We start from the raw sequence: 26,854 nt of genomic DNA on the forward strand, positions 1-26,854 counted from the left end.
CAGTGGGGTAGGTCAGGTCAGGAATCCCAAGCATGCGTGGCACAGGTCTTGTCTCTTCCCTGAGCCACACCCATGGGAGGCCCCGGGTCGATGGGACCCTCTTGCCTCTGCACCCAGGCTGGTATCCCCGGTCATCGTGGCCGGCCTTGTGGGTGTCCCAGATGGACTTGCAGTGCCAGCGCTCGCCCAGCTCCTCCCACGTCCAATGCCCTGAACCTACGCCGGGCGTGGGCCTCCTGCCTCCCTGGGATGGCTGCTCGGTGTGACATGACACCACCCCAGGAGCCTAGGGGAGGTGCCATCACCACCGGGAAGCCTCCTCGGTGGAAGGGGAATTCTCCATGCCAGGAGCTTTGCTGGGAAGACCCTGTGGGGCCCACATCCAGCCAGGAGGCCACGGGGCAGTAGCCAAGCCAGGCCTAGTCCACTAGGACGGGGTATAGGAGCCGGGACCTCAGCGGCAGGAAGGCCTCGTGCTTGGTCTAACGTTCTGCTCTTTCTGTCTTGAAATTCTGGCTGATTTCGCCCAGGATCGCACAGCCAGGGGCGCGGCGGCGGCTGCAGCCAGAGTCCTGGCTCTCCGTGGTTGGTTCCACGTGAGAACTGGGGAGGCCCAACTGCCCAGGAAGGAAAGCTATGTGAGCCTGCTCCCTGGCCATCCTGACCAGATTTGGGATCTCAAGAACTGTGACCAGGGCCCTCTTGAATTCCCAAAGTAGAGATTTTTCTAGAGCCTCCTTCAGGCCAGTAGCTGAGCCATGTGCCTCGGGCAGGCTGAGGCTGACCTTGGACAAGGTTGTCCCCTGCCCGGGAGAATGGCAAAGAACAGGGGGTGGGGAGGGGGGCTCTGGGGCCAGGCCAGGACACCTGTGTGAGACAGACGGCCCGGGTCTAGGACGCCCCCGGGGCAATTCCCTGCCCTTGTATACGCTGTGTACTTTGGAGAAAGAGGATGTGCCCCCTGCCTCCAAGTCAGGTTCTGCTGCTGCAGTCCCGCATCCCTTCTGGACCCACATATCCTTGCTGTCATTGTCCCTAGGCCTAGCTGAGTCCCTGCCCTGGGCAGCCGAGGGCCCCAGTGGGCCTGGCCCGGAGGGTTACGGATCTGCTGGTGCAGGGAGGGTGGGCCGAGGGTGCCAGAGAAAAATGCAGGATCCCTAGTTAAACTTGAATTACAGATAAACAATGAATGCTTTTTTAAAAAAATACATAGCCCCAGTGTTGCATAGAATATATACTAAAGGAGTTCTTGGTGTTTATCTGAAGTTCAGATTCAAGCAGGATTCCCGTTTCGATTTTGATTTGCTCAACTGCCCCCCCTCCCTGAGAGGGATGTTTGATCAGCTGGGGGCTCTGATTTTAACCGGGATTTGAGGCACGGCCTGAGCAGCCCATAAGATGGACAGAGGAGGGTCACGGGCCAGGGGGCCTGCAGGAGGCAGCCTCAGTCAGGGTTGGCTGGGGGCTGGGTTGCCACATCACCTCGGGGCTCCTTGCACGGGTGGGCCCCCGGAAGGGCCCCCAGAGGCAGGGCACCCACACAGGAGAGGGGCAGCCTTCCAGGCCAGGAACACAGCAGGGCCTCCGAGACCCCTGTCTCCACGCCTGGGATGGTTGCCTTTTGTGTGTCTGGACGAGATGAACACTTACATCAGTGGACTCTGGGTAGAGAGATCGCCCTCTGTGATGTGTGGGACCTCACGCAGTCAGTGGGAGGGGTTCCCCAGCAGACCGCCCTGGGCCCGGCACTGCGCGTCGGCTCTCCCGGCTCTCCCCCAGACCCACCTCCCTGCAGGTTTGGGGTTCACAGCCTCCACAATCCCCCAAGCCAATTCTGATAATGTCTCCTTTCTACACACTGTTTTCCTGGAGAGTCCTCCACCCCCAGCCCCCGAGGACACAGTGCTCAAACGGGCAAAGGCTCCCGGGAGTCAGGACGGCTGTGTCTAGTCCCGTGGCCGAGCCTCAGTGTCCCGACGTACCCATGAGGGAGGGGTCAACTGGGCGCTGTTCGTTTTCCCCAAGCACCCATCCTATGCGGCTTCTCTCTCCCTTGAGTGACCCGGTTGTCCAGCTGGTGCCCAGGGAGGAAGAAGGCAGACGACGGACACCAATGCCGCCAGCGCAGCAGCGACAGAGGGAGCGACCGCCTCCTGTCCCTGCCCGGGGCTTCATCCTGACCAAGTGGTGCCACCGCGTCCCTGGACAATGTGTGATCTCTGCCCCACTGGGCGGAAACAAAAAAACATAAATCAAGATCTGTGTCCGTTATGAATGCAAATCAGAGGGGGAACAACGCAGAAAGCATGACACTATTTACATCTTTCCAAGTCAGCTTTCGGGCTTCTGTCCTGTTGATAAACATTCCCAAGGCGCGTGCGGCTCCCGGAAGTTTGCACGCAGTGTGACGTGACCACGTTCTTGTCCCTTTGACACCCATGTCATATTTCTTCACGGCCACATCCTGGGGTTTGCTGGGCTGGTCATCCTTTGTTAATCCACAGAGATGCAACGGCCTTTACTGTGATAAACAACACTTCAAGAACATCTTTGCACAAACTGCATTTCTTTGCAGTTGCTTCTTCAGGGTCATGATTTCCCGGAGAAACAGCGTCTGTGGCAGTTTTTGCATTTCCTTACCTCCGGGGCTCCCTTCCCTGAAGCCCGATCCAGGGGAAGGATGACCAGATGTGCGAATCGCACCTCTTTCACCAGTTCCCCCCCCCGACCAGACTCTACCTACGCCCCCATCTGCCAGGTGCGTCAGTGCCGTGTTGCTGGCAAAATTATCTCCTTTATAAAAAGAAACAAGCTCTAAGGAAACCATAAAAATCAGACCACAGGACGGAATTCCCTGGCGGTCCAGTGGTTAGGACCCTGCACTTTCACTGCAGGGGGCAGCGGTTCAATCCCTGGTCAGGGAGCTAAGATCCTGCAAGCCGCATGGCGTGGCCCCCTCCCCCCCAAAAAAAAATCAGACTGCGGGAGATAGATGAAGATTTGGACAAATCTTCAGATTGCTATGCTAACACTGTCAAAATTTCCTGAGTTCCAATGCAGTTTTTATGTGATGCCAATCAAAATCCCAAAGCTGCCCTTTTTTTTTTTTTTTTTTTTTTTGCGGTACGCGGGCCTCTCACTGTTGTGGCCTCTCCCGTTGCAGAGCACAGGCTCCGGACGCGCAGGCTCAGCGGCCATGGCTCACGGGCCCAGCCGCTCCACAGCATGTGGGATCTTCCCGGACCGGGGCACGAACCCGTGTCCCCTGCATCGGCAGGCAGACTCTCAACCACTGCGCCACCAGGGAAGCCCCATAGCTGCCCTTTTTAATTAATGAAGCTCCACCGAACGTCTCAAAGAATCAATAGGCAAAAATATTTTGAAAAAGTGAGGGAAAGCTTGGAGTCCAGTATGAATTACACTAAAATTAAACAATTCAACCTGGTCTTAGCATAATATGGAAAAGTTAAAGTTATAGATGTTGGAAATAAAAAGAGTCTGGAATAGAATTTCTTTTGCTCTTTGGAGGGAAATCTTCTAAAGGTAAAAATAATGGAAGTAAATGAAGTCAATGAAAAGGGAAGACAGAGGTAAAGAGATACAGTTTATATATTTGTCAAACACATAACGTTGCGTCGTTTAAAAATATAAATAAATAGAAATGCCAGCACAAACTGAGGAACCATCAGGACTGGAGTCACTCAGACGGTCAGTACTTTGAATGTGTGAGGAGGCTTTACAAACCAGTACAAACACAACGCCCCACACGGACAAGAGCAAACATTCCCAGCAGGAGAAATCCAAACGGTGCAAAACAGACTAAATTGGTGAGTTACGTCCACAGGTCATCGAGCGAATGTCACAACCCCAGGTGCTCCGGGGCTGGCGTGGTGACCAGGACCTGCCAGGGTCCTTCTCTTGGGGCTGCTAAACAGTTGAAAACTGAGCAAAGCACTTCTTCTGTTTGCAAGTTACTGGCTTGGAAAACCTCAGTCTTGGTGTCCTCATTACTGTGACGTCCAGACTGACAGGCTCTGACTCCAAGGCGACTTCTCAGCCCGGGGCAAGGACGGGAGGGTTGGCATTCACTCCGCGCCCTTGATCCAGTGACCCCTGCAAGACCGCTAAGCCCAGGGGAGCCTGGAGGGGACCTGGGTCCTGCTGACCGTCAGCTGGGCCATCTTCTGGCAACACCACTAACCCCGGGTGATAACCCGCCCCCAGAGAGACAGCGGGACCCGGTCCTTCCGGCCAAGCAAGGCCCGCCCTGGCTGGTGCCCTGCGGTGGGCACAGGGGAAATGCCAGCTGAGCCAAGACAGCGGGGTGCCGAGGGCTCTGGGGAGCAGGACGGCCCAAGGGGGCCGCTTCCAGCTCAGCTGTGCGGGCGGAGGGGCCGCCCTGGTGGGGCCTGGCAGGGGCAGCCGCTCAGAGCTGTGCCGGGGCGCCTGGGTCAGGGCCCGGGTGCCCACTCTGCACACCGCCGCAGACAACAGGCCCCTCAGAGAATGCCAGCGTAGAGGTGACCCCGCCCAGAGAGGCCTCCAGGCCCTCATAGCTGACCTTCCGAAGGTCTGAGTGTGCGTGTGGGGGCAGGGCAGGCGGAAGCGGGAGGAGCGTGCGGAGCCGCGGTGAACGTTCCTGTGGGGTCCCTGCCCCGGGCTGGCTGGGCGCTGGGAGTCGGGTGTGACTTGATGAGATAAGGGACTTTGAACAGGTGACAGGTCAGTGTCCCGACTGTTCTGAGAGCTACGCCTGCCACAACTACAAATCCAGTGACTGTGGTCCTCATATGTTTACATAAATGTGTTCTTTTGGGATTTTCTCCGTATCTTAACTTCTCTGATGTCACTGCCTGGCTGTGGAGGCTTGATGGGCCACCGCCGGACGTCTCTCTGCCATCCACTGCTGCCCAGCAGCCTGGTCACGCCCCAGCTGGGAGCACGGCATCTCTCATGACCTTGGGCAAGTGCTCTCAGCACTCGGTGCCTCAGTTTCCCCGTTCAGAAGTAAGGGTCGGCTGTCAACATGGGCTCTGGTGTCAGCGTCCTAGCCTGGTGGCCGCTCTCCCTCTACTCCCAGGCTGCTTCTGTCTCTGCTGCTTCTTCAGCCTTCCTTCAAAGGCCCCCTCCTCTCCAAGAGCAGCTGGGCACAGAGGGAAGGTCGGCCGGTGGGCTTGTCTCTCCATCTCGCTTTGCACAGAACTCCAGGCAGGTGTGTGGCTGCTTCTGACAGCTGAGTCAACCACGCGCCTGCTCTCTTTCTGGCCAGTGTTGTTGCCGTGGTTACAGATGCAGACCCGGGCACACCTGGGTCCCAATGAGGGCATCTCCGCTCCTGGCTGGCGCGGCTGCATGCGGGGCGGGGCCCGTGAGGCCAGGCTCCACTCTGCCTCTAGCTCTGGCCATTCTTCAATCTGGGGCTAAGCCCGGGACTTGCCTCTTCGTTTTGACAACACTCCAGGGCCCAGATGAGGACTTCCAGGCCTGGGTGTCAGAAGGCCCAGATTCCAGCCCCACTCTGCCTGCAACAAGCCAACTCCTGCATCCGCCATTTCTCCCCCTGGACCTCGGAATCTTGGGTTTCTTTTTTTTTTTTTTTTTTTTTTTTTTTTTTTTTTTTTTTTTTTTTTTTGGCGGTATGCGGGCCTCTCACTGTTGTGGCCTCCCCCGTTGCGGAGCACAGGCTCCGGACGCGCAGGCTCCGGACGCGCAGGCTCAGCGGCCATGGCTCACGGGCCCAGCCGCTCCGCGGCATGTGGGATCCTCCCAGACCGGGGCACGAACCCGTATCCCCTGCATCGGCAGGCGGACTCTCAACCACTTGCGCCACCAGGGAGGCCCTTGGGTTTCTTGTCTGAAAATAAAAACATTCCCAACCGAGCCAGGGCCCCATGAGAATCCGCTGAGGTGCCCTGCCCGGCGGTACATGCTGTCCACGTGCCTTCATGGCCACTGCTCTTTGCCAGTGGGCAGCCTGCCCTGGGCACAGCTGCGGGCCTGAGCGCTGATTTCCATGCCGGGTTCCTGCAAGGCCGTGCAGCTTGGCAGCCGCTGAGCCCAATCTCATCCCCGTCAGTCAGCACGTCCTCCGTGGGGCCCCCCGTGTGCAGCCCGCCCACTGGCCCACCCTCACCAACTCCGGGCCCGGGCACCCACCCAGAGGCCCTTCCTCCAGGCCGGGTCCAAGCTGCTGCCCCTGAAGAGCTGTCCCTCCTGACACGCAGCCTCCTCAAGATCCTGCACCCAGCCTGGCACTCGGGGGGTCCCCCTACATCTGACCTCAGGGCCCCCGGTTAGGGGTCGGCAAGGCCTCGCCTCTCTCCCTAGCCTGTGGGGGGCGAGGCTGAGCGGGGCCCCCAGACGTCCCCTGGGCAAAGGAGAAATGAGTGCGTGTGTGCGCGTGTGTGCGTGTGCGTACACACTTTGTGGGCACGTCTGCTGGCGGGGGCAAGTGTCCAGTGTATGGCCCTGTGTGAGTGTGTGCACCTGTGGGCTTGCCTGGTGGGTGTGTGTGCATGTGGTGAGTGTGGGTGTGTGTGTCTGGGTGAGCACGTGCATACACGTGCATGAGTGTGTGCGTGCACGTGTGTGCACACTGTAGGTGTGTAGTGTGTGTGTGTGGGGGGGGACCGTGGAAGCCGGCAGGCTCGGAGTTCCAGCCCTGCTGTGGCCCCCGCACTATGGCCCTTCGTCTGGGAGGGTAGCTCCCATCTTGCAGGGAAGGGAGTAAGGCCAAGAGGTGAAGTGAGCTCCTGAGGTCACTCTTGGTCACTCGGCCAAGGCACTAAACACATACTGACCCCAAGAACTGGGACTCAGTGCGGACGAGCAGGGCAGCCACGGAGCTCAGATGGCCATCTGCTCTGGGCACAGCAGCCGCTCTCAAGGTGGGGAGACTGTTAGTTCCCTGAAGCTGCTGTAACAAAGGACCACACACTTAGTGGCCTAAACAATACCAATTTATTTTCTTAAAATGCTAGAGGTCAGAAGTCCAAAACGGGTCTCACTGGGCTAAAACCAAAGTGTGCAGGGCTGTTTCCTTCCAGAGGCTCCAAAAGAGAATCCATTCCCTGCCTCTTCCAGCTTCTAGGGGCTTCCTGAGCTCCTCCCTGCATTCCTTGGCTGGTGGTCCATTCCCGATCTTCACAGGCTCCCAGGATTAGGACCTGGACATCCTTGGGGGCCACTGCTCTGCCCCCAGAACTGACCTGAGGTGGGAGGTGATGTGAAAGCAGAACTGGCTCACTGGGTGCCAGGCGGTGCCCCTGAGGGACCCCAGCAGCAGTGCTAACAACCTCCAAACGGCCAACAGCCTTCTCGGGGCAGGAGAGGGCGACCCGACTGTAGCTGCTGTCAATGGCCCTGAAGTAAAGACTCTCCCGGGGACAACCTCAAGCTGACATCACGGTGTCGACTGACTCACAAAATTCCTCAAAACCTGACAGTCGGCCATCACGAGCCTGTTCGAGCCACTCCAGGCGGGCCCAGCACCCCCTGCACCCCATCCCTGGCCCGGCTCTTCTAGCCATGGGCTCGCAGCGCTGGCGGCTCCACAACACAGCAGGGAAGGCAACGTGGGCAGGTCCGGCCCGGGTGGGGTCGCAGAGCCACAGATAACAGAGCCCCTCCGCAGTGGACTGAAGCACAAAGGTTTATTGAGGATTCGCAGACGGTAGGTGGGGAGGACAGTAGAATGGGGTTTGGGGCCAAGCCTCCAGGAAAGACGACTCCAGAAACCGCCCCAGGCTCCTGCCATGGCGGAGGGGGGGGAGCTGCCACAAGTCCAGAACGTTCCATCTCCTCCACAGTCTTCAGCGCCTCCTCCCCAGGGAACTCAGTCCAGGACCCAAGTCTCATGCAAACGCATCTTGGACAACAGGCTGCAAGGGAGGCTGGGGAGCACCGGGCACAGGGCTGTCCAGCCCCCCGCCTTTGTCCCCTCCCCTCCGCCCCGCCTCCTCCCTGGAGCAACTTTCCTTTAAGAAAAACACAACCAGGTTTAACCCCAGTCCCACATCCAATTTAAAACCGTCATCCACCCTCCCTGCAGGGGGACTGAGGGACTGGGTCCCCAAGGTGGGGGGCAGTCCCTGGTTCCAGCACCGGGGCCCTTCCCAGAGAGGAACCATTTCAGGCATCCTCCCAGCCCCAGCCTCGAGGCCCTCCTACAGCCTTGCAGCCAGCCTCGAGGAGGGGCCTGGGGTGTTTCTGGAGCAGAACTGGGAGCCCAACCCACCAGGGAGAGCCTCTGTGTATCAGGATGGCTCTGCTGGGGGCTCAGCAGTATGCCTGCTCATCCCCCAGTGCTGGACCACCCAAGGGAGCAACTGTGGGTGTCTGGGGGCCCCAAAGTCCAAAGAGGAAGGGAGGTGGGGTGTCAGGAGGCTGTGAGTGTGGGGTGTCCCCTCCTAGGGTCAGGATCAGGGGTGGGGCTCTGGTTTCCAAGGGCACCGCCCATGGTGAGGCCAGGGACCCAGAGAGCAAGCAGGCTCACCCCGGCCCAGAGTGGCTGGGCAGGGGGACTGGGCTCCCGAGCGGCCCATGAGCCCCTCACTGCCCCTCCCCTCCCCTCTGGCCCCCATGGGAAGGATGAGAGGCCCAGCTGGGTGGCTGTCAGGACAGTGCACTCACACCACGCCTCTGCCCCATAAGGAGCCCCAAAGTCATCCCACCCTGACCCCCCGACCCTGTGAAGTGCTACCGCCGCAGGCAGGAGGGGCTTTGCAGAAGCGGGGCTGTGCGCACGAAGCTCTTTGACGCCTCTCACCTGGACTGCAATGACAGCCAGGGGCCACCCATGTCCCAAAAAGGCGCCGCCCACTGACCCCCCGACTGAGGCACCCCCTTTGCTGTGTCCCCACCACTGTCAACACGGGTCCCCTCTATGGGGCCAGCTTGACCCCGGCCTCCACAGAACTAGAAGACAGCAAATGCCGGCTCATGCCGGCCCATCGGTGCTGGGCTGCAGGTGGAGGGTCAGCCTGAGGACCCACGGGGCTGGGGATGGGTGTCTGTACTCACACAGGGCAGCAAGGAACCGGGTGGGCCCAGGCAGGGCATTGCCTTCAGCAGTCCCTTATGGGAGGGGAGAGGAAGACAGAGAAAAGGAGGAAGGGGAAAAAGGGCAAGGGGAGGGCTGGGCTCCCAGACACCAGGGCTGGGAGCTTCCATGAGCAGGAAGGAGCTTCCAGGTCCTGGAGTTGGGGTCCTGCTGGTCTTGGGAGGGAGGTATGCTCTCCAGGGAGACCCCACAAGGGGCGAGGAGGCCAGAAAGGCCAGGAGGGGCCAGCAGCGCCCTGACTCTGGACTCGGGATGAGAGGGAGTGGGCCCTCGGGTGTGCTCTGGGCTCCTGGGCCCACTTCCTCTTCCCAGCAGGGCGGAACAGGAGCCTGGCAGGCCCACACCAGGGGGAAGGCTGGCTGGGCACTGGGTACCAGCAAAGGCTGGGGGGAAAGAAGCCCCACTCACTCCCCGTGCGCCCCCAGAAGAGCATCTGGCTGGCGTCAGGCTCCGGGCTGGCTCTATGTAAGAGCAAATGAAGAGTTTCCTGGCAGCAAGGAAAGGGCCCCCCGAGGTGCCCAGGCCGGCTGGCACCTGTGGGACCCGAGCCGCAACGGCAAGATGCTCACATCCGCCCCCACCTCCATCCAGGCCTCAGTCTGGGACTCAGGGTCACGTCCATCGGGCAAACCTGCCAGGTGACGGCTCCTTGTGTGGCGGGACCCTTCACCCCGGGATGCATGGGGAAGGGAGACCCAATTCACCCACAGAGCCCGTGTCCCGCTGGTCAGCCGGCGGCCACACGTACCTGCTCCCATGGCGGTTGTCCCACGAGTGGACCAGCACCCAGGCTGGCTGCTTGGCTTTTTTAGTTCTCACTGGCAGGGTGGGTGGGCTGTTGGTGTCCTGAGGACCGGCATCATTCGCAGCATCATCTGAGCCCTGCCCCCCACTCCTGCACCCTGGTCTGGGCGGTGGGCAGAGAAGGGCCCACCCCACACTCAGAGCACAGAGCCCCCGGGTCACACTGTGCGTGCTGTGCCCCCCGTGACCGCAGAGGGGGTGCTGGGGTGTGGGAGGGTAGTGGCATCTGTTGGTTGTTTTTTAACGCACCACAACTGAAAACTCATGACGCACTGCATCCACGCGTAAATGTGTTTCCCACTGCCAGTCACACGACACTTTCCGAGTACAAACCTCCCTCGACCTTTACCCTTTCTAAGCATCTGTCCTTTACACCTTAGATCCATGAGCAATGTACCCCTAACTGGCTTCCCCCCAAAATATTTGAAGTAGTTTAAAATATAAACACTCATACAAAAAGACCGTGAAAAATAAAACTGGAAAGACAGATCAGGGTTACACAGGTGGAGGTAAAGTCTACCCTGAACATGAATTAGGTAAGAAAACTGAGCAGTAAAGTAGCATTGAGAGTCCTGTCAGCAAAGCTGAAAAGGAGAGAGTCCCCGTCGCTGGAGGAAACGAAGCAACCTGTTGAAGAGCCCTGAAACATCAGAGGTCGATCCTCCCATCCATTGGAAAGGAGCTGCTTAGTGAGTAGAAAAGCAAGGCGTGGAGCGACCCAAGATGACAGGTTCCCTGGGGCAGGGCACAGCCGCAGGAGCAGGAATCGGGACACGGCCACACTTCTCTGGCTGCTGACACGGCCCCCTGAGTAGCTACTATGGACCTTCCTCAGGTTTTTCTCCATGGTTTAAGTTTTTGGTTTGGGGTTGGTTTTTTTTTTCCCCCTTCTCACTGGACTGAAATTTTGGTACAAGTGTTACTCTTAACACACATTCTGAGAATAAACAAAGTTGACAAAGTTGTTCAAAGGTTACATGTTCCACTTATCTCCCGAGAAAAATCCGGTCTCTACCACTTGGCTGTGGCTAGAGCCCTGTGCTCAGAGGTGTTCAGGAAATACTGGGGAAGCAAAGGCAAACCAGTTCCACGGGGTAGGACGACCTGTGCCTACAGCCAGCAAAATGCACCCAACCTCCTCGGGGAGCCTGACTCATGGGCACGCACCCTTTCTCCTCTGAATGCTAGTCCACCCTGCGGGCGCCCCGTGGCACAGGCTCCCAGAGCGGAAGGGGCGTAGCAGGATGGACGGCCTGAATTTACACCCCAGCGGGATCACTTCCTGTCCATGACTTTCCATTTCTCTGAGCCCGTGTCCTCATCTGTCAGTGGGTCCGAGGGTAGAATTGCCTGACCTGAAGGTGTCGCAGCAGCTACACGCCCTGTGGAAAGTGCTCTGTCGGAGTGAAGCCCTGGACAGAAGCAGCCGTGTCACCCTCCCTGGGGGAACATCGAAGGTGGGACTCAGTCACCATCTGCTACAGGAGTGACAGGAGACAGGTGGGCCGTGGGCTGCTGGAGCCGTGGGCACTAGGGCGTGGGGCCGATGGGGTCCTTGGACGCAGGAGTGCTGGGCAGGGACTTCAGGTACTCCAGGTGCCTCCTGGCGTCCTCCTGGTTCTGGCGCACGTAGCACACGACGTAGGCGATCACCATGGCGAACCAGCCAAACATGGTGAGCAGCATGGCCACATCGGTGGTCTTGTGGTGGACGCTGCAGAAGCTGACGCCGGAGTCGAGAGCCTGGATCAGCGGCTTCCCCACGTATTCCTCCTGCACTGAGGTGTGGCAGGCGATCTCGTCCACTGAGTCAGGGTCCAGCTTCAGCTCCCACAGGGCCTCCTGCAGGGCGCACTCGCAGTGCAGGGGGTTGTGGGACAGGCGTATCTTGGCGCTGAGCTTGCCCAGCGCGTCCTTAGGAATCCTGCGGATGCGATTGTGAGACAGGTCCAGCAGCCGCAGGCCCCCGGCCAGGCCCGAGAAGGCGGCGGGGCCAATGGTCTCGATGGCGTTCTGAGACAAGTCCAGCTCCCTCAGCTGGTTCAGGTGCTGGAAGGCTCCGTTGGGGATGCGGGCGATCTTGTTGGCATCAAGCTTCAGGAGCACAGCGTCAGTGGGGACGTCCTTGGGGATCTCCTGCAGGCCCCTCCCGCTGCAGTGAACGGCCACGGCCCCGGCATGGTCAGGGCACTGGCAGCTCAGCGGGCAAGAGGCACCCAACCGCAGGCAGAAGAGGAGGAGGAGGCAAGACCCCCCCGTGGGTACCGGCAGGGACGACGGGCTGTGTTTGCCCACAGGGCCCATCCTGACCACTGGGGACAGACGGCACTTCGCTCTCACTCAGCGCGGCGGTCTACACTCTTCCCCACTCCCCGGTGCCGCTGTGGAAGGGACCATCCCACACAGACATAAACGCTCCCTCCTCACGTGCCAGGAAGAACGGTGTTCTCTTTCGGTCCTAAAAGAGAGAAGCAATCAGCATTGCCGGCCGTGGCCTGGCTGGGGACCCAGGGGCACACTTTGACTTTGGGGGAGATGTCACAGCCAAACGGACACACTTGACCAGTGGGGGGGTCTCTGTGACGTCCTCCTGGAGATTCCCACTGCCACCCAGGAGAGCAAGGCTGTGCTGACTGCTGGCTGGGGGTTGGTGCCCAGCAAAGCCGACCGAGAACACTGCCACCCTGCCCTGGACACACCCACTGCACACCTTGGGGGTCAGGGGTTTGGACAGCACCGGGTAATGGGAGTCCACCCCTCCTAGCTACTCAGGGCTGGAAAGCAGGAAGACTGGGCTGCAGGGTTTTCATAAGAAACTGGAATGCAGGGGCGACCGCCGGCCACCACTGGGAACCAAGCCGGCGCCCTCATCCCCGCGGGGCTAGGCTGCTGTCAGAAGCTCAGCGCTTTGCTAATTGTGACAATCCCTTTGACAATTATAACATTAAAGCTCTTCTCTGTCGGCCCTAATGGGAAGAGCCACCCGCACCGGCATCGGGGTCGGCGCCTTTTATGTCAATTATGTTTGAAAAAGGGAAACGAGAAAAGAGAAAAGCCAAGCCCTGGGCGCGCGGCCCGCGCTGGGCGTGGAGTGGCGGGGCCGCGCGGGGCCTGGGCGGGCGGGGCTCGGGCCCCGGGGGGGACCCCAGACCTCGGATCTCTGGATTCCCAGGCTCCGGACCCCAGGGACCCCCGGGACTCCCGGGTGGGGGATGGACGGGGGCGGGGGTGTCCACGCTCCGGGATGAGGCGGGAGCTTTACCTGCGCGGCCGCGTCCGGAGACTGCTGTGCATGAGGCTCTCTGCCGCTCGGAATCCTAGCCGGCGCCACGCCCGGAGGGCGGCGGCGACCCGGAGGCCTACGCCCAAGTCCGCGGCCGCTGGGTACACACGCGGCTCGGCCTGCGCTCCCGGGGCGGGTCCTGGGCGGAGTCTGGGGCGGAGCTGTGGGGCGGGGCGGAGTCCGGAGCGGGGCGGGGCCTGAACGACAGCAGGGCCTGAGAATTAGGGGCGGGGCATGGGCGGAGCTTGTGTGACAGGACGCGGCCAGGACATCGCGGGGTCTAAAGATGGGGGGTGGGGCCAGGGCGAGGTCTGGCCGGAGTCTTGAGTGGGGCGGGGCCTGGACGATGGGGGGAGGGGGTCCTGAGGACGAAGGGCGGGGCCTGGGAGCCTAGCTTGTGGGGAAGGCGTGGGCGGGCCTGGGATCAGGATTTTAGACAGGAGTGTGTCTCATGGGCTGTGGGCGGGGTCGTGGGGGGGGTACCCCAGAGCCCCTCCCCTGCCCGTGTCCAGCCCCGCCCCTGGCTCTGGCTCCAGGATGTGGGGGGCGGGGGCGGGGAAGTTGGAGACCCTCGGGTCAGCGCGAAGACCCAGAATGTCTGTCTCAGGTATGGTGCCAGTGGCTGCCAAAGCGTTAATGGAGTTAGGTCTCCGCCCACCTGGGTCTCTTCCTGCCCACCCCCCATATCCCCACCCCCACTCCTCCACCTCGCGTCTTAGGGTCCATGCATGGGCGTCCAAGGCGCGTAGGCAATGTGGGGATTGAGCCATCCTTAGGGGTTTTATAACAGCTTTACTGTGGTGTAATTGATATACAGTAAACCACATATTCAAATTTGATACATTTTGACATTTGTATACACCCGTGAAACCATCACCACCTCAAAGTATTGATAGTAAATACCCCAGTCTCCCGTTTGCAATCCATCCCCTCTGGTCCCCATCACCAGGCAAGCACTCATCTGCTCTATCACTAGATCAGTTTGCATTTCCTGTAATTTATATAAATGGAATCATGGTTGTGTACGTTTTGTCTAGCTTCTCTCACTCAGCATAATTCATTTTGGTTCACCAGGTGCTGATGCGTTTAGCAATGGTTATTCCTTTTGGGGCTGAGTAATGAGACATTGCAGGAATGTTCCACCATTTGTATATCCACTCACCTGCTCATGGAGATTTGGGTTGTTTCCAGCTGTTGGCTATTACAAATGAGCTGATATGAAAATTGTGTACAATCTTTGTTGGGGCAAATACTCTATTTCTCTTAGGTAAATATCTAGGAGTGGAATGACTGGTTCATACAGAAGCTTATGTTTAACTTTTAAGAAACTGACAAAGTGATTGTACAATTTTACATTCCTGTACTGTGTATGCTCCGCATCTTCACCAGCACTTGGTATGGTCACTCTTTTTAATTTTAGATATTCTAATAGGTGTGTAAGGGTATATCTCATCGTGGTTTTAATTTGTACTTCACTCATGACTTAAGTGTCTTTTCATCTGTTTATTTGCTGTCTGTCTATCTTTAAGGAAGTGTTCTGTTCAAATCTTTTACCCACTTTTAATTGAGTTGTTTTCTTATTTTGAGTTTTGAGAATTCTTTGTGATTTGTATCAGATATGTGATATGTATATATATTCTCTGATTCTGTGGATTGTCTTTTCATTCTCTTTAAAGTTTTTCAAAGAGAAAATTTTAATTTTGATGAAGTCCAATTTATCAGTGTTTTATTTTTTATGGATCATTCTTCTGGTGTCATATGTAAGAAATCTTACATATTGCACTTATATTTTGCATTTGGGTCTATTATCCATTTTGAGTTAGTTTTGGTGTACAGTGTGAGCTATGATTCTTCCAACTTTGTTCTTCCATAAAGTTCTTCTGGTCATCCAAGATTCTTTGTATTTCCTCATGAATTTTAGAATCAGCTTGACAATTTCTACCCAAAAAGCCTAGTGGGGACTTCCCCAGCATTCCAGTGTTTAAGACTCTGCCTTCCAATGCAGGGAGTGTGGGCTCAATACCTGGTTGGGGAGCTAAGATCCCACATGCCTCGGGGTGCAGCCAAAAATTAAAAACAAAAACAAAAAAGCCTAGTGGGCTTTTGTGTGGGATTGCATTGAATCTACAGATCAGTTTAAGAGAATTAACATCTTGACAATATTGAGTATTCCAATCCATGAACATGGTATATTTTCTCATTTATTTAGAGCTTCTTTTATTTCTTTCATTTGTGTTTTGTAGTTTTTGGTTTACAGATCTCACACATCTTTTGTCAGATTTATCTCTGATTTTTTAATGCTATTGTAAATGGTATTTTAAGTTGAAGTTATCTTTGTTAAATGCTAATATATAGAAATAAAATAAATTTTTATATACTGATCTGAACTTTGCTAAACTCACTTATTAGTTCTAGTAACTTTTTAATAGAAGCCTTAGGATTTTCTACATACACAATCACGTTATTTGTAACTAAAAAGAGTATTACTGCTTCCTTCCCAGTCTGAATGTCTTTTACTTCATTTTCATACCTAACTGTGCTGGCTAGAGCCCTAGTTCAATACCGAATAGGAGGAGTGAGAGCAGATATCCTTGTTCCTCTTGACCTTAAGGGGAAACATTCAGTCTTTCACATTAAGAATAATGTTGACTGTAGGGTTTTGTAGCTGTCCTTATCAGTATAAGAAAGCTTCCTTCGATTACTAGTTTGCTGAGAGTTTTTAACAGGAATGGATGTTGGATTTTGTCAAACGTTTTTTTCTACATCTATGAAGAATATTTTTATTAGTCTATTAATATGACGGATTATACTGATTGACTTTCAAGTGTTAAAATCAACCTTGTGTCCTTGAAATAAATCTCACTGGCTCATGATGTATTATTATTTTTACATGCTGTGGAATTATTTAATAGCTACAGAGTTGCTGAGGTTATTTTTTTCTTTGACTGAACGTTATAGCTTGCATCTCTCAAGGAATTGCCCATTTCATCAAATCTGTTGAATTTATCAGCATAAAATTGTTCATCCTTTCAATATAGAGTATGAAGTGATGTCACCTCTTTCATTCCTGATGTTGGTGCTTTGTGTCTTCTCTCTTTCCTTTTACTGACCAGTCAGTATGGAAGTGTGTCAGTTTTATTGATAATCTCAAAGAAGCAGTTCTTAGTTTCATAGATTTCTCTATTTTTTTCCTTTTCTTTTTTCCATTGACTTCTACTCTAATCTTTTACTTACATTAATTTTCTCTTCTTTTTCTAGTGTCTTAAGGAGGAAGATGAGCTCACTGATTTGAGACCTTTCTTATTCTCTAGTATAGGCATATCTTGGAGATATTGCAGGTTCAGGTCCAGACTACTGCAATAAAATGAATATCAAGATAAAACAAGTCACTTAAATTTTTGGTTTCCCAGTACATATAAAACTTATGTTTATACTATACTGTAGTCTATGAAGTGTGCAATAGCATTATGTCTAAAAAAAATTTATATAACTTAATTTTAAAATATTTTATTGCTAAAAAAAATGTTAACCATCATCTGAGTCCTAGTAGTAGCACCAAAGATTACTGATCATTAATCACCATAACAGATGTAATAACAATGAAAAAGTTTGAAATATCGAAAGAATTACCAAAATGTTACAGAGAGATACGAAGTGAACAAATGCTGTTGGAAAAAATGGTGCCAATAGACTTGCTCGACTCAGGGTTGCCACAAACCTTCAATTTGTAAAAGACACAATATCTGCAAAGTGCAATAAAGCAAAGCACAATAAGACAAGATATGCCTGCATAGGCATATAAATTTCCAAGTCTTGCTCTAGCTGTGTCCCAAAAACTCTATGTTGTATTTTCATATTCATTAAGTTTGAAATATTTGCAAATACACCTTTTGATTTCTTTTTGACCCATGGGTTTAGAAGTACGTTATTTCATTTCCAGATATTTGAGGATTTTGCAGAGATTATTCCGCATTTGATTATTAATTTAAATCCATTGTTGTTAGAGGACATACACTGTATGCATCAGATCCTTTTAAACTTATTTAGACTCATTTTATGGACCAGAATATGGCCCATGTTAAAAATTGTTATGTGTGTACTTAAATATGTGTTCTGTTGCTCAGAGGAATATTCTATAAATATTGATGAAGTCAAGTCTGCTGATGGTATGATTACTGATTTTCCATCTACTTGCTACTTAATTATCGACAGAGGTGTGTTGAGGTTCCTGACATCTGTCTGTTACTCCTTGCAGTTCTATCAGTTTTTGTTTCACGCATTTTGAAGGCTTATATTCAAATTAGTATGTCCTCTTGATTAATCAACCACTTTATCATTATGAAAAGAGCCTCCTTATCCCCAGATTCTTTGCCTTGAATTCGACTTTTCTGACACTAATAGCCACTCCAGCTCTCTGTTTTGATGGGTTAGCATGGGATATCTTCCTCCATCCTTTTGCTTTTAACCTCCTATGTCTTTTTAAAAAATATTTTTATTGGAGTATAGTTGATTTACAATGTTGTGTTAGTTTCAGGTGTACAGCAAAGTGAATCAGTTATACATATACATATATCAAATCTTTTCCCATATAGGGCATTACAAAGTATTGAGTAGAGTTCCCTGTGCTATAGAGCAGGTTCTTTTTTTTTTTTTAATAATATTCTTTTTTCTTTCTTTTTCTTTTCTTTTTTTTTAAACCCCACATTTGTTTATTTATTTATTTTTGGCTGTGTTGGGTCTTCGTTTCTGTGCGAGGGCTTTCTCTAGTTGTGGCAAGCAGGGGCCACTCTTCATCGCGGTGCGCAGGCCTCTCACTATCGCGGCCTCTCTTGTTGCGGAGCACAGGCTCCAGACGCACAGGTTCAGTAGTTGTGGCTCACGGGCCTAGTTGCTCTGCGGCATGTGGGATCTTCCCAGACCAGGGCTCGAACCCGTGTCCCCTGCATTAGCAGACAGATTCTCAACTACTGTGCCACCAGGGAAGCCCAGAGCAGGTTCTTATTAGTTACCTGTTTTATATATAGTAGTGTGTATATGTCAGTCCCAATCTCCCAATTTATCCCTCCCCCCTCCTATGTCTTTATATTTAGTTTCCTTCAGGATTTCCATAGCATCAAAGTTTCATCCTCCATATATTTATTAACTGCAAAGGGAAAAATAATAGCTTTACAGTGAAGAAACCCAGCAGAAACTACCTTACATATGTGACCAAGGTTAATATCAGTAATAAGACAGACTGACATCATGTAGCCCTTGATACCACGGACTGAGAAAGACACGGCATCACTGCCATGGTATTCTTGCCAAAAATGCACAATCTCTTGCCAATCGTGGGAACACGTCAGACATACCCAAATTGAAAGGCACTTTATACAAAGTGACTGATCAGTATGCTTCCAAAATGGAGAGATCATAAAAGACAAGAAATGGCAACTAGATGGGATGTGGGATCCTGGGATATACCCGGGCACAGTGGGGAAACGGGGCACACAATAAGGCTGGTGGTGCAGGTGATGGCTTGGTACCCCACATCCACAGGGTGATGGGAACCGTGAGCTCCCGTCTGTCCTCTGTTTCTGCCCCCTTTGTCCCTCTGCTCTGTTTCCTTTTCCTCTTTTCCTGCCTTCTTCTGGACTGAGTCCTTTATTTTTTATTTTTTGCAGTACATGGGCCTCTCACTGCTGTGGCCTCTCCCGTTGCGGAGCACAGGCTCCGGACGCGCAGGCTCAGCGGCCATGGCTCACGGGCCCAGCCGCTCCATGGCATGTGGGATCTTCCCGGACCGGGGCACGAACCCTTGTCCCCTGCATCGGCAGGCGGACTCTCAACCACTGCGCCACCAGGGAAGCCCCAGGACTGAGTCTTTTTTGAGCCCATTTTCTCCCTTTAGTTGACTCCTAGCTGGGACTCTTCACTGCTATGTCAGTGGCCGCTTTAGGGGGTGGTGTCGGCTGTCACTTCTCATCACAGACTGTGTCAGGTCACATCAGACCATCTGCCACTTAGGGTGGGAGCCCTGCAGGGTATGCCCATCCCCGGCCATGCAGTGGACATCCACGTGGGTAGGAGCCCCTCAAATCTTACCATCAACAGTCTTTTAAAGGGATATAAATAAGATGAGCCGTGAAGCTGCCGCTATGTTATTGTAGAGTAGATTGAAGAGAGGAGCCCCAAATTATGGAATATTTTAAATATTTAAGTTAAACACATGAATGTGGTCGCCACCCAAAACTGCAGTGTGGATGCAGGTGAGTCCAGCCATTATGCGGGGCGGGGAGGGACCAGACACTCAGAGTTCACGCTGTGGCTTCTGTTTATGGAAAGTTCAAGATCAGGGGGTGGAGGCAGGGACGGGGAAGAGGTGTGAGGGGGCTTCTGGGGCTACATGTTCTGTGTCTTGATCTGGGTGCTGGTCGTCAACATAAGTAAAAAACCCACCAAGCTGCTCACACTTCAGATGTGGGCGGGTGACTGAGGGCGTGTAACTCCTCAATAAAAAAAAACAGCGGTGTGCTGGCCACGTGTGCGCTCACAGGTGGTTACGCATGTAGGTGATGAATGGAATGATGGATGGGTGGGTGGATGGGTCCATTCAGGGTGCAGTGTTGCCCTCCTGGTCCTCACTGGTCCGTGGCCTCACTAGGTGATGACGTCGGAGTCACCACAGAAGGTGCTGGCAGCCGGCCAGGTCCAGGCTGCAGGGCCCCGTGAGAGCCTGGCTCACTGTCCACTCCAGACCACGAGCCTGCTCTCAGAAATACCAGAAAACTTCTAATGCCATTCTGGCCACGTGGTCTGTCCATTGTAGCTGCCCTTATAGTGTGAATGGGCTCCGGGCTGATTACCTCACCCATTTATCCACCTAGAATCCAGGCCTTCTGACCCCAGGGAGAAAGCACAATGCTTCAGCTGGTTAATTGCTTCCCACCAGGCAGGCTGCTTTGCTAGCGAGGTCTGCGTGCGCCTCCCTGGGGAGGGGGTGGCAGGAGCAGAGCCTGCGGCAGCCACCGTGGTGGAGATGAATGAAACGTCCTGGCAAGGCCGAAACCTTGCCTGCCCGCAAAGACACCTCAGGGAAGCCCGGGACTGGCCCCTCCTTGTGGCGTGGCCGGCCGTCTAGCTGTGTGCTCGCCACCCTGCTCCCCCACCTGCCCGTCCACAGTCACCAGCGTGGCCCTCAGCCGCCCCAGCCTCACACTGGCTGCAGACGGCCCCGCCTCCTGCCCTCCTGCAGCCGTGGGGACCCTCAGACAGAACCACAGGCCAGCCAGGCTCTGCTGACTGCAGCCAGCTCGTGGGTAGGGGCTGGACCCAGGGCACCTGAAAGAGCCTGCCCGCTGCCCAGCACCACAAAAGCAGGGCCTGAGCTCGCCAAAGAGCCTCGATGGCTGGATTGCCTTGGGCAACGTTACCCTCAGCAGCTTGGGCCAGACTCGGCCTCCTCCTACGCTCCCTGAATCCCTGGATCTCCCGGAATTCCTGGATCGAAAAGCCCTGACGTTGGTTCCCCTCGAGGGCTTCCCAAGCACTGGGCCTGAGCAGCTAGAGCCCAGCCCCCCGCGCCCTTCCCGAAGCCCCTCGGAACCAAAGGGCCTCACGCTCTGGGCTGCCGCCAGGATCCAGTGTGGGAGCAGAGGGCAGCCCGTTTCCCGGGGAAGTGGACGCCACCTGCACCTTACCTAGTAGCTCTGGGTTTTCCAGGGCAGTCTCCCTCGCCCCCGCCCCAGCACACAGCCCCCCTCCCCAGGTCTCTCACTCTTCCTCTTCTCCAAGTTTTGTCCATTTTGTTGCCCTTTTTCAAGAGCCGAGTCCTGAATACATTCACGGTGCCAATTCTTAATTTTTCCCTCTCATTAAACTCTGACTTGGTCCCTGCCTGAGCCCCTAGGTTGATGCTGTAGCTATTTTTTGAGCTTCTTGAGTCATAACCTCAGATAATTTACTTTCACTCTTTTCCTTTTCAAATAAGTGCATTTAGGGTCCTAGCTGTTCCTTCCTGAGACTTTCAGCCACAGCCCTGGGGCTGTGACCTGAGACTCTCTCACTGTCTCGCTCTGGCTGCTCCCCAGGAGGGTGCAGGTCTCGGGCGGGAGGTGGAGGGCATGGAAGCACATGCAGCACCCAGCCCGCAGGCCTCACTTGCCCCAGATCCCGAGCAGCAGGGGTGGCCCTGGGCCTAGTGCCAACCAGAGGCTCGGGGACAGCAACCGCTCTCCCCACAGAGACACTGCCGCTCCCCATTGGTCCTCCTGCCCTGAAACTAGAGGCTCCAGAGTGAGGACGGAAGCCCCCCACCAGGGAGGGCAGAGGGTGGGGTGCCGCAGTGTCCTGTGCCCGACGCCGCCTCAGCTGCCTTCCAGTGGTCAGGGGACTGGTCACTCACATCCCTTGAAGTCACCTGGAATCACTGATGTATCTCCTGTCCTCTTCTGGGGCACGGCTGCGTTCTAACATTATGCTTCGGAAGCTGTGAGCCGAGTGTGGCCTCAGTGATGGAGCTCCCTTGGAGACTTGCTGAGATCCACACACTTGCTGGGTGTGATGCACGCCCACTTCTGTGAATGTTCCGTGTCTGAGAACCATGTGTCTCTTCTGGGCCATGTTGTTGTGGTGGGTACAGAATCACACACCCGCCATAGACTGTGTGTACATATATGCGCATATTACACATCATTTACACTACCAATATACATATATATTACACATATTGTACCTACAGAAACATATTGCACACGACTTACACATAAACACGTGTGTGTAAATTATGCATAATATATATGTATAATATATAATATGTATTTATAGATAAATACACGCATAATATGTAGGTAAACATACACACACACACCACACAGAATGACCTCAGTCCTGTTGACTGCGTTATTCAAATTCCGCCCTATTTTTCTTTTGCTCGATTCCTTGATTTCTGAGAGAAAAGTCTCAAACATTACTGTGAATTTGCCCATTTCTCCGTGAATTTCTATCAATTTTGCATTATATATTTAAAAAGGTATTATTCTAGGTGGATAGCAGTTCACAAAAGTGCTACCTTCTTAAAGGACTTATACCTTTTCCCACTCAAATATTCCCCTTTGTCCTTAAAAGGACAAGCTCGAGCCTTGGGTTCTGTCTTCTGCTGGACCTGTCTCCCCAGTTTTCCTTTTGAGAGTGTTTGCTAGGATGAATCCCTTGTGTTGTCATCTAGTACATGTCTCCTTTGGGTGATAGAGAAAAACATATAGAAAAGAAGAGAAATTTTTTGTTAATTTATTTTTTATCCCAATATGACTCACAATTTGTGTGTGCCATAATTGCTGACACGTTTTGACTGGTTCCTGCCATTTTATTTCATGTGAACCATCTTCTATTGATATTTTTTCTTTCCTTGATGTGGTCGTTCCTTTTGTTTCCTCCAGTGGTTTGACATTATTCCTCTCTTTGTATCCTCTGGAGGTCACCCTGGGCCTGTGATACACTTACAGGTCTCACCGCCTGCGTTTCTCTCCCAGCACTAGGCCCGGTCAGCATCTATTTCTCCCTCATGAGCAAGAGGAGACCTGCTCTGCACTTGGATTCTCTGCGTTTGTTCTTGTGCCGGCTCCCAGGGAGACCAGCTGGGGTTTCGACAAGAAGCTATCATTAAATTTCTTTTTATATTATGCCTCAACAATGGCAGGACTTGGCCCTACATTTACTGGTTCCTTTGCTTCCACAGAGCTCAGTCTGTGCACGCGTGTGTGTGTGTGTGTGTGTGTGTGTGTGTGTGTGTGTGTTGGACTAAATGTTTGTGTCCCTCCCCCAAATTCCTACGTTGAAGCCATAATCCCCAGTGTGACTGTATTTGGAGGGAGGACCTCTAAGGAAGTAGGGTTAAATGAGGTCATAAGGGTGGGGCCCTGACTTGATAGAATTAGTGCCCCTATAAGAGAAGAACCAGAGCCGCCCCCCCTCCTGCACACTCCAAGGAAAGGCCACCTGAGGACACAGTTCAAGGTGGCTGTGGCCAAGCAGGGGAGAGCCCTCACCAGGAACCACCCTGCCCACACCTTGACCCCCACTCCCAGCCTCCAGAACTGTGAGAAAGTGAATGTTCCACCTGTGGTGCCTTGTTCTGCAGCCCAAGCTGACTAAGACAGTGTGTTTTGCTTTTCTGTAATTCATCTTTGAGAAATTCTTCCAGGAAGGGTGCATGAGAAACACACCTCCCGGGTCCTTATGCTTCTAAAAGGTCTTTGTTTGGTGCCGCCACTGGAACAGTCGTTTGGCTGGATATGAGATTCGAGATGCAAAACCAAGGCCCCCACAGTGGCTGAGTGCCTGCAGGGTAGGGGCCAGGGGGGAGGCGCAAGGGGCTGAGTCCCAAGCTGGGGGCCAGAGCCGGGGTCTAGGAAATGAGGAAGAGGGAGAGAGGGAGAGAGAGAGAGAGAGAGAGAGAGAGAGAGAGAGAGAGAGAGAGTGTGTGTGTGTGTGTGTGTGTGTGTGTGTGTGTGTGTTGGGGGGGTGTTGGGGGGGGTGTTGACTGGAGGAGAAATCATGAGTTTGGACTGGAGGGGCTTCAGGCTGTCCACAGGAGACCCCCTCAGGCCCCAGGAAGCTTGGTTGTGGGCTGGGTGAGGTCTTGGTGACCCAGACACAGCCCCTTGACCACTGCTTGTGTCTATAACTTTATTCGAGGGAAGCACAGAAGAGGCGGGCGAGGCTGGTGTAGGAAAGCGGATTTAATGTGGGGTTTTCACAACATTCCACGGCTCCTAATGGCCTATGAGTCGCTGATGCTGAACTGGGTGACCCCTCAGTCCACACCTACCGCCCGCTCCTCCCGGGCTCTCAGGGTGGGGGGAGGGGGCACCATGTGCAGGAGAGCCCCCGCCCACACAGTGCGTCTGCGTCCTCCCCGCCTGGGTCCCGGGGCAGCACACAGGCAGAGACCTCTGCATCTCGGGAGGAGGCCGGAGCTTGCCTGCACCTCCTGCCCTGCTAAGGGGCTCAGCACTGACAGCCAAGGGAAATGGGTCCCACGGTGCCCCGCCCCAGGCCAGGCAAGGGGCTGAGTTAGGTCACGGTGGAGGCCCTCTGGGGGTGTGGGCCTGAGGAGGAGGCCATAGGGGAACCCCGACTCTCCAGGAAGTGCCAGCCTTGGGTGGAGACACCTCTGCTCGTGGACATGCTGCTCACAGGATGTGGCCAGGAGGGTGTCCACTGGCCGCCAGCAGGCTCGGGACAAGCAGTGTTGGCTGGTGGGGTCCCCGTGGCCATCTCAACCCTAAGGCCCTGCCTCGTGGCCAGAACCCGCCTGCACCCTGCTCAGCTCTCCTCCCAGGGCACCCCGAAGCCTCCCAGTTCAACAGCTGGGCATAAGGGGCTGCTGATCCGAGGGGGCCGTGGATGGAGCAGCTCTGCCGGCCCCTGCAGAGCTGCCCGGGCTGCGTCCCCAGGTTAGTAGTAGGCCCCGAACAAGGCGGCCACCTTCTGGAGGATGGCCTTGTGGTTGGCGTACAGTGGGATGCGCTCGTCCACCACCTGCCACCGGATGGACACCCCCGCGTCGCAGGAGTATAGGTGCTGCAAGGACAGGGGTAGATCCTGACTCCCTCCTGAGCCAGCCCTGCCCCCACCCAGACACCCCGAGACTACAGACGTCAGGGGATGACGGGGACCCCACGACCTGGCTCCCGGCCCTGCCACAGCCCTGGCCAATGGCCGCTTGCTTTATCCTTCTGCTGCACAGGCACGAATCAGAAAATGCCCACAAAGCCTTAAAAACCCTTGAAGGAGGAGAGAGAAGAGGTGCAGCCTTGTTCTGGGGTTTTCTGTCCTGCAGACACAGCCTGAGTTTTGTTCCCTGGGACTTCGTGGTCCCAGTTCTGGATTAGGGATACGTAGGAATGATCTAAGTACAGGGGACGGCAACCCCACAAAAGTGCTGGAACCAGCCTCCCCTGGGTGCGAGCCTGGAGGCCCCCAGGGTTCCTGGCCAGCCCCGACTGCGCCCCAGCCTCCTGCTGCTGCCCTCTGGCCTCTCCCGGATGCTCCCTTGGTACCCTCTGGGCACAGCTCTGACCCACGCAGCTCCCACTCTGGCCCCGGAAGCCCTCAGACCCCTCCCTGCAGGCCCCAAGGCTCTTCCAAGCACTGATGCCCCTGGCCCCGGAAGCCCTCAGACCCCTCCCTGCAGGCCCTGGGGCTCTCCCGAGCACTGATGCCCCCGGTCCCCCCGGTCCTCAGAGCCGGAGGCCCAGCAGGCCACGTACAGAGTTCAGCCTCTTCAGCTCCACGTCGCTCTGGTCTGGAAAGTGGACGCTCACGGCTACCGTCTCGATCCAGGCGTTGTCCGTGTTCCTTGGGTCATCCACGTACCCTTTGTACACCTGGGAGGCAGCGCAGGTGTGAGCTGTTTCGCCTGATGGACCCCTGAGCCCCCCAGCTTCCTCCCAGAGGAAGGGGCCCCATGCTTTCTCTGCAACCAGTCCGGGTCTGGGATGCTCTGAGCACAGCTGTCCACTGCACCCAAGCCCCGCCTGGCTCTCCCCAACCCCGTCCACCTGCCCCCAACACCACCTTCAGCTTGACTGACGCATCGTGGGGACCCACAGCCTCACTCATCTCCCTTCTGGTCTCTGGCCTGGTACCCAGACCTGCCTCGACTGTCCTTGGGAGGATTAAAAAGGGCCAGTGGACCTCAAAACATTACGCAAAGTGAAAGAAGCCAGACACCAAAGGCTGCAGGCTGTATGATTCCACTTATAATAAATGTCCAGAACAGGCAAATCCACAGAGACAGAAAGCAGCCTCGTGGGTGCCAGGGGCTGGGGGAGGGAAGGGAGTGACTGCCAATGGGTATGGGCTTCCTTTCGGGGTGATGGGATGTTCTGGAACTAGACAGAGGTGGTGACCACACCACACTGTCTGTGTACTAAATGCCACTGACCTGCTCACGTCAAAATGGTTCCTTTTATGTTGTTTGGATTTTACCTCAACAAATAAAGAAGTTTATTTTTACAAAGCAGAGAAAAGAGAGAGGGCAGTGCTCCCTGTGGGGCTGCAGGGGACAAGCCGTGTGAAACTGCTTGGTTTGTAGGTCAAAACTGTAAATATCAGCCATTGCCTATTTCATCCTGAGATGCCACAGAGACAGAACCAGCAAGGACTCAGATGCCCACTTGGAGGACTGTTTAAATAAATCATGGCACAAAATACTATGTGGTCCTGAAAAAGAGCGAGGTGGATTCGGAAATGTGGACCTAGAAGTATGGCCTTTGAAAATTAACTGAAAAGAGAGTTATGTCTTTGTGCCCAGATGTGCTCAGGGCAAGAGGGAGTGTGGGCCGGACGCCAGGCGTGCCCCGGCCCCAGGGCGGCAGAGGCCGTGGCCCCTCCACTTGATCTCGGGAGGAGCAAACCCAGACAGAGAGAGAAGGCGAGGGGCCCAGAGCCGCGGCCACGTGGGTCCCTCCAGGAGGCTCCCCAGCTCCATGCAACCCACCCTGCAGCGGTCACGACCCTCACCTCGGGGCCCCAGACGCACAGGTGCAAGCAGAGCAGAAAGATCACCTCACCTCCATGCCCTGCGTCAGCAGGTTCTCGAAGGCAGGCCAGAACTCTCTCCGGAGGACCTGCTTCAGCTTCCGGGGCAGCATCTCTCCTGGTTCCTGGGAGCCCTGAGCAGAGAGGGAGCAAGGGGCGGGTCAGCACGGCTGTCTGGGGAC

General features: G+C 54.7%; 2 protein-coding genes and 1 non-coding gene across 7 annotated transcripts in view; all 3 read right to left on the reverse strand.

Moving 5' to 3' along the window:
• Window positions 1–7,487: 7,487 nt before the first annotated feature.
• On the reverse strand, window positions 7,488–13,264 carry LRRC3 (leucine rich repeat containing 3). The gene is made up of 2 exons (XM_060100382.1): window positions 13,128–13,264; window positions 7,488–12,323 (listed from the first exon to the last, which is right to left on the reverse strand). The coding sequence occupies exon 2, from the start codon at window positions 12,167–12,169 to the stop codon at window positions 11,396–11,398; it is 774 nt and encodes a 257-aa protein (XP_059956365.1). The 5' UTR covers window positions 12,170–12,323; window positions 13,128–13,264; the 3' UTR covers window positions 7,488–11,395.
• A 10,601-nt stretch (window positions 13,265–23,865) lies between these two features.
• TRPM2 (transient receptor potential cation channel subfamily M member 2) overlaps window positions 23,866–26,854 on the reverse strand; it is a 50,640-nt gene continuing 47,651 nt past the window's right edge. For all 5 annotated transcript variants that reach the window (XM_060100384.1, XM_060100387.1, XM_060100388.1 and 2 more), the window contains 3 exons: window positions 26,705–26,806; window positions 25,400–25,516; window positions 23,866–24,710 (listed from right to left, as the gene is read on the reverse strand). In XM_060100384.1, the coding sequence (XP_059956367.1) occupies window positions 24,585–24,710; window positions 25,400–25,516; window positions 26,705–26,806 (345 nt within the window). In that variant the 3' untranslated portion in view covers window positions 23,866–24,584. The remainder of the gene's footprint in view (window positions 24,711–25,399; window positions 25,517–26,704; window positions 26,807–26,854) is intronic.
• Window positions 26,763–26,839, reverse strand: LOC132491473 (Z6 small nucleolar RNA). Its single transcript, XR_009532690.1, has one exon. It is a non-coding gene; the product is annotated as a Z6 small nucleolar RNA (small nucleolar RNA).

The sequence above is a fragment of the Mesoplodon densirostris genome, chromosome 5, assembly GCF_025265405.1.
Source record: "Mesoplodon densirostris isolate mMesDen1 chromosome 5, mMesDen1 primary haplotype, whole genome shotgun sequence".
In the NCBI taxonomy this organism is placed as follows: domain Eukaryota; kingdom Metazoa; phylum Chordata; class Mammalia; order Artiodactyla; family Ziphiidae; genus Mesoplodon; species Mesoplodon densirostris.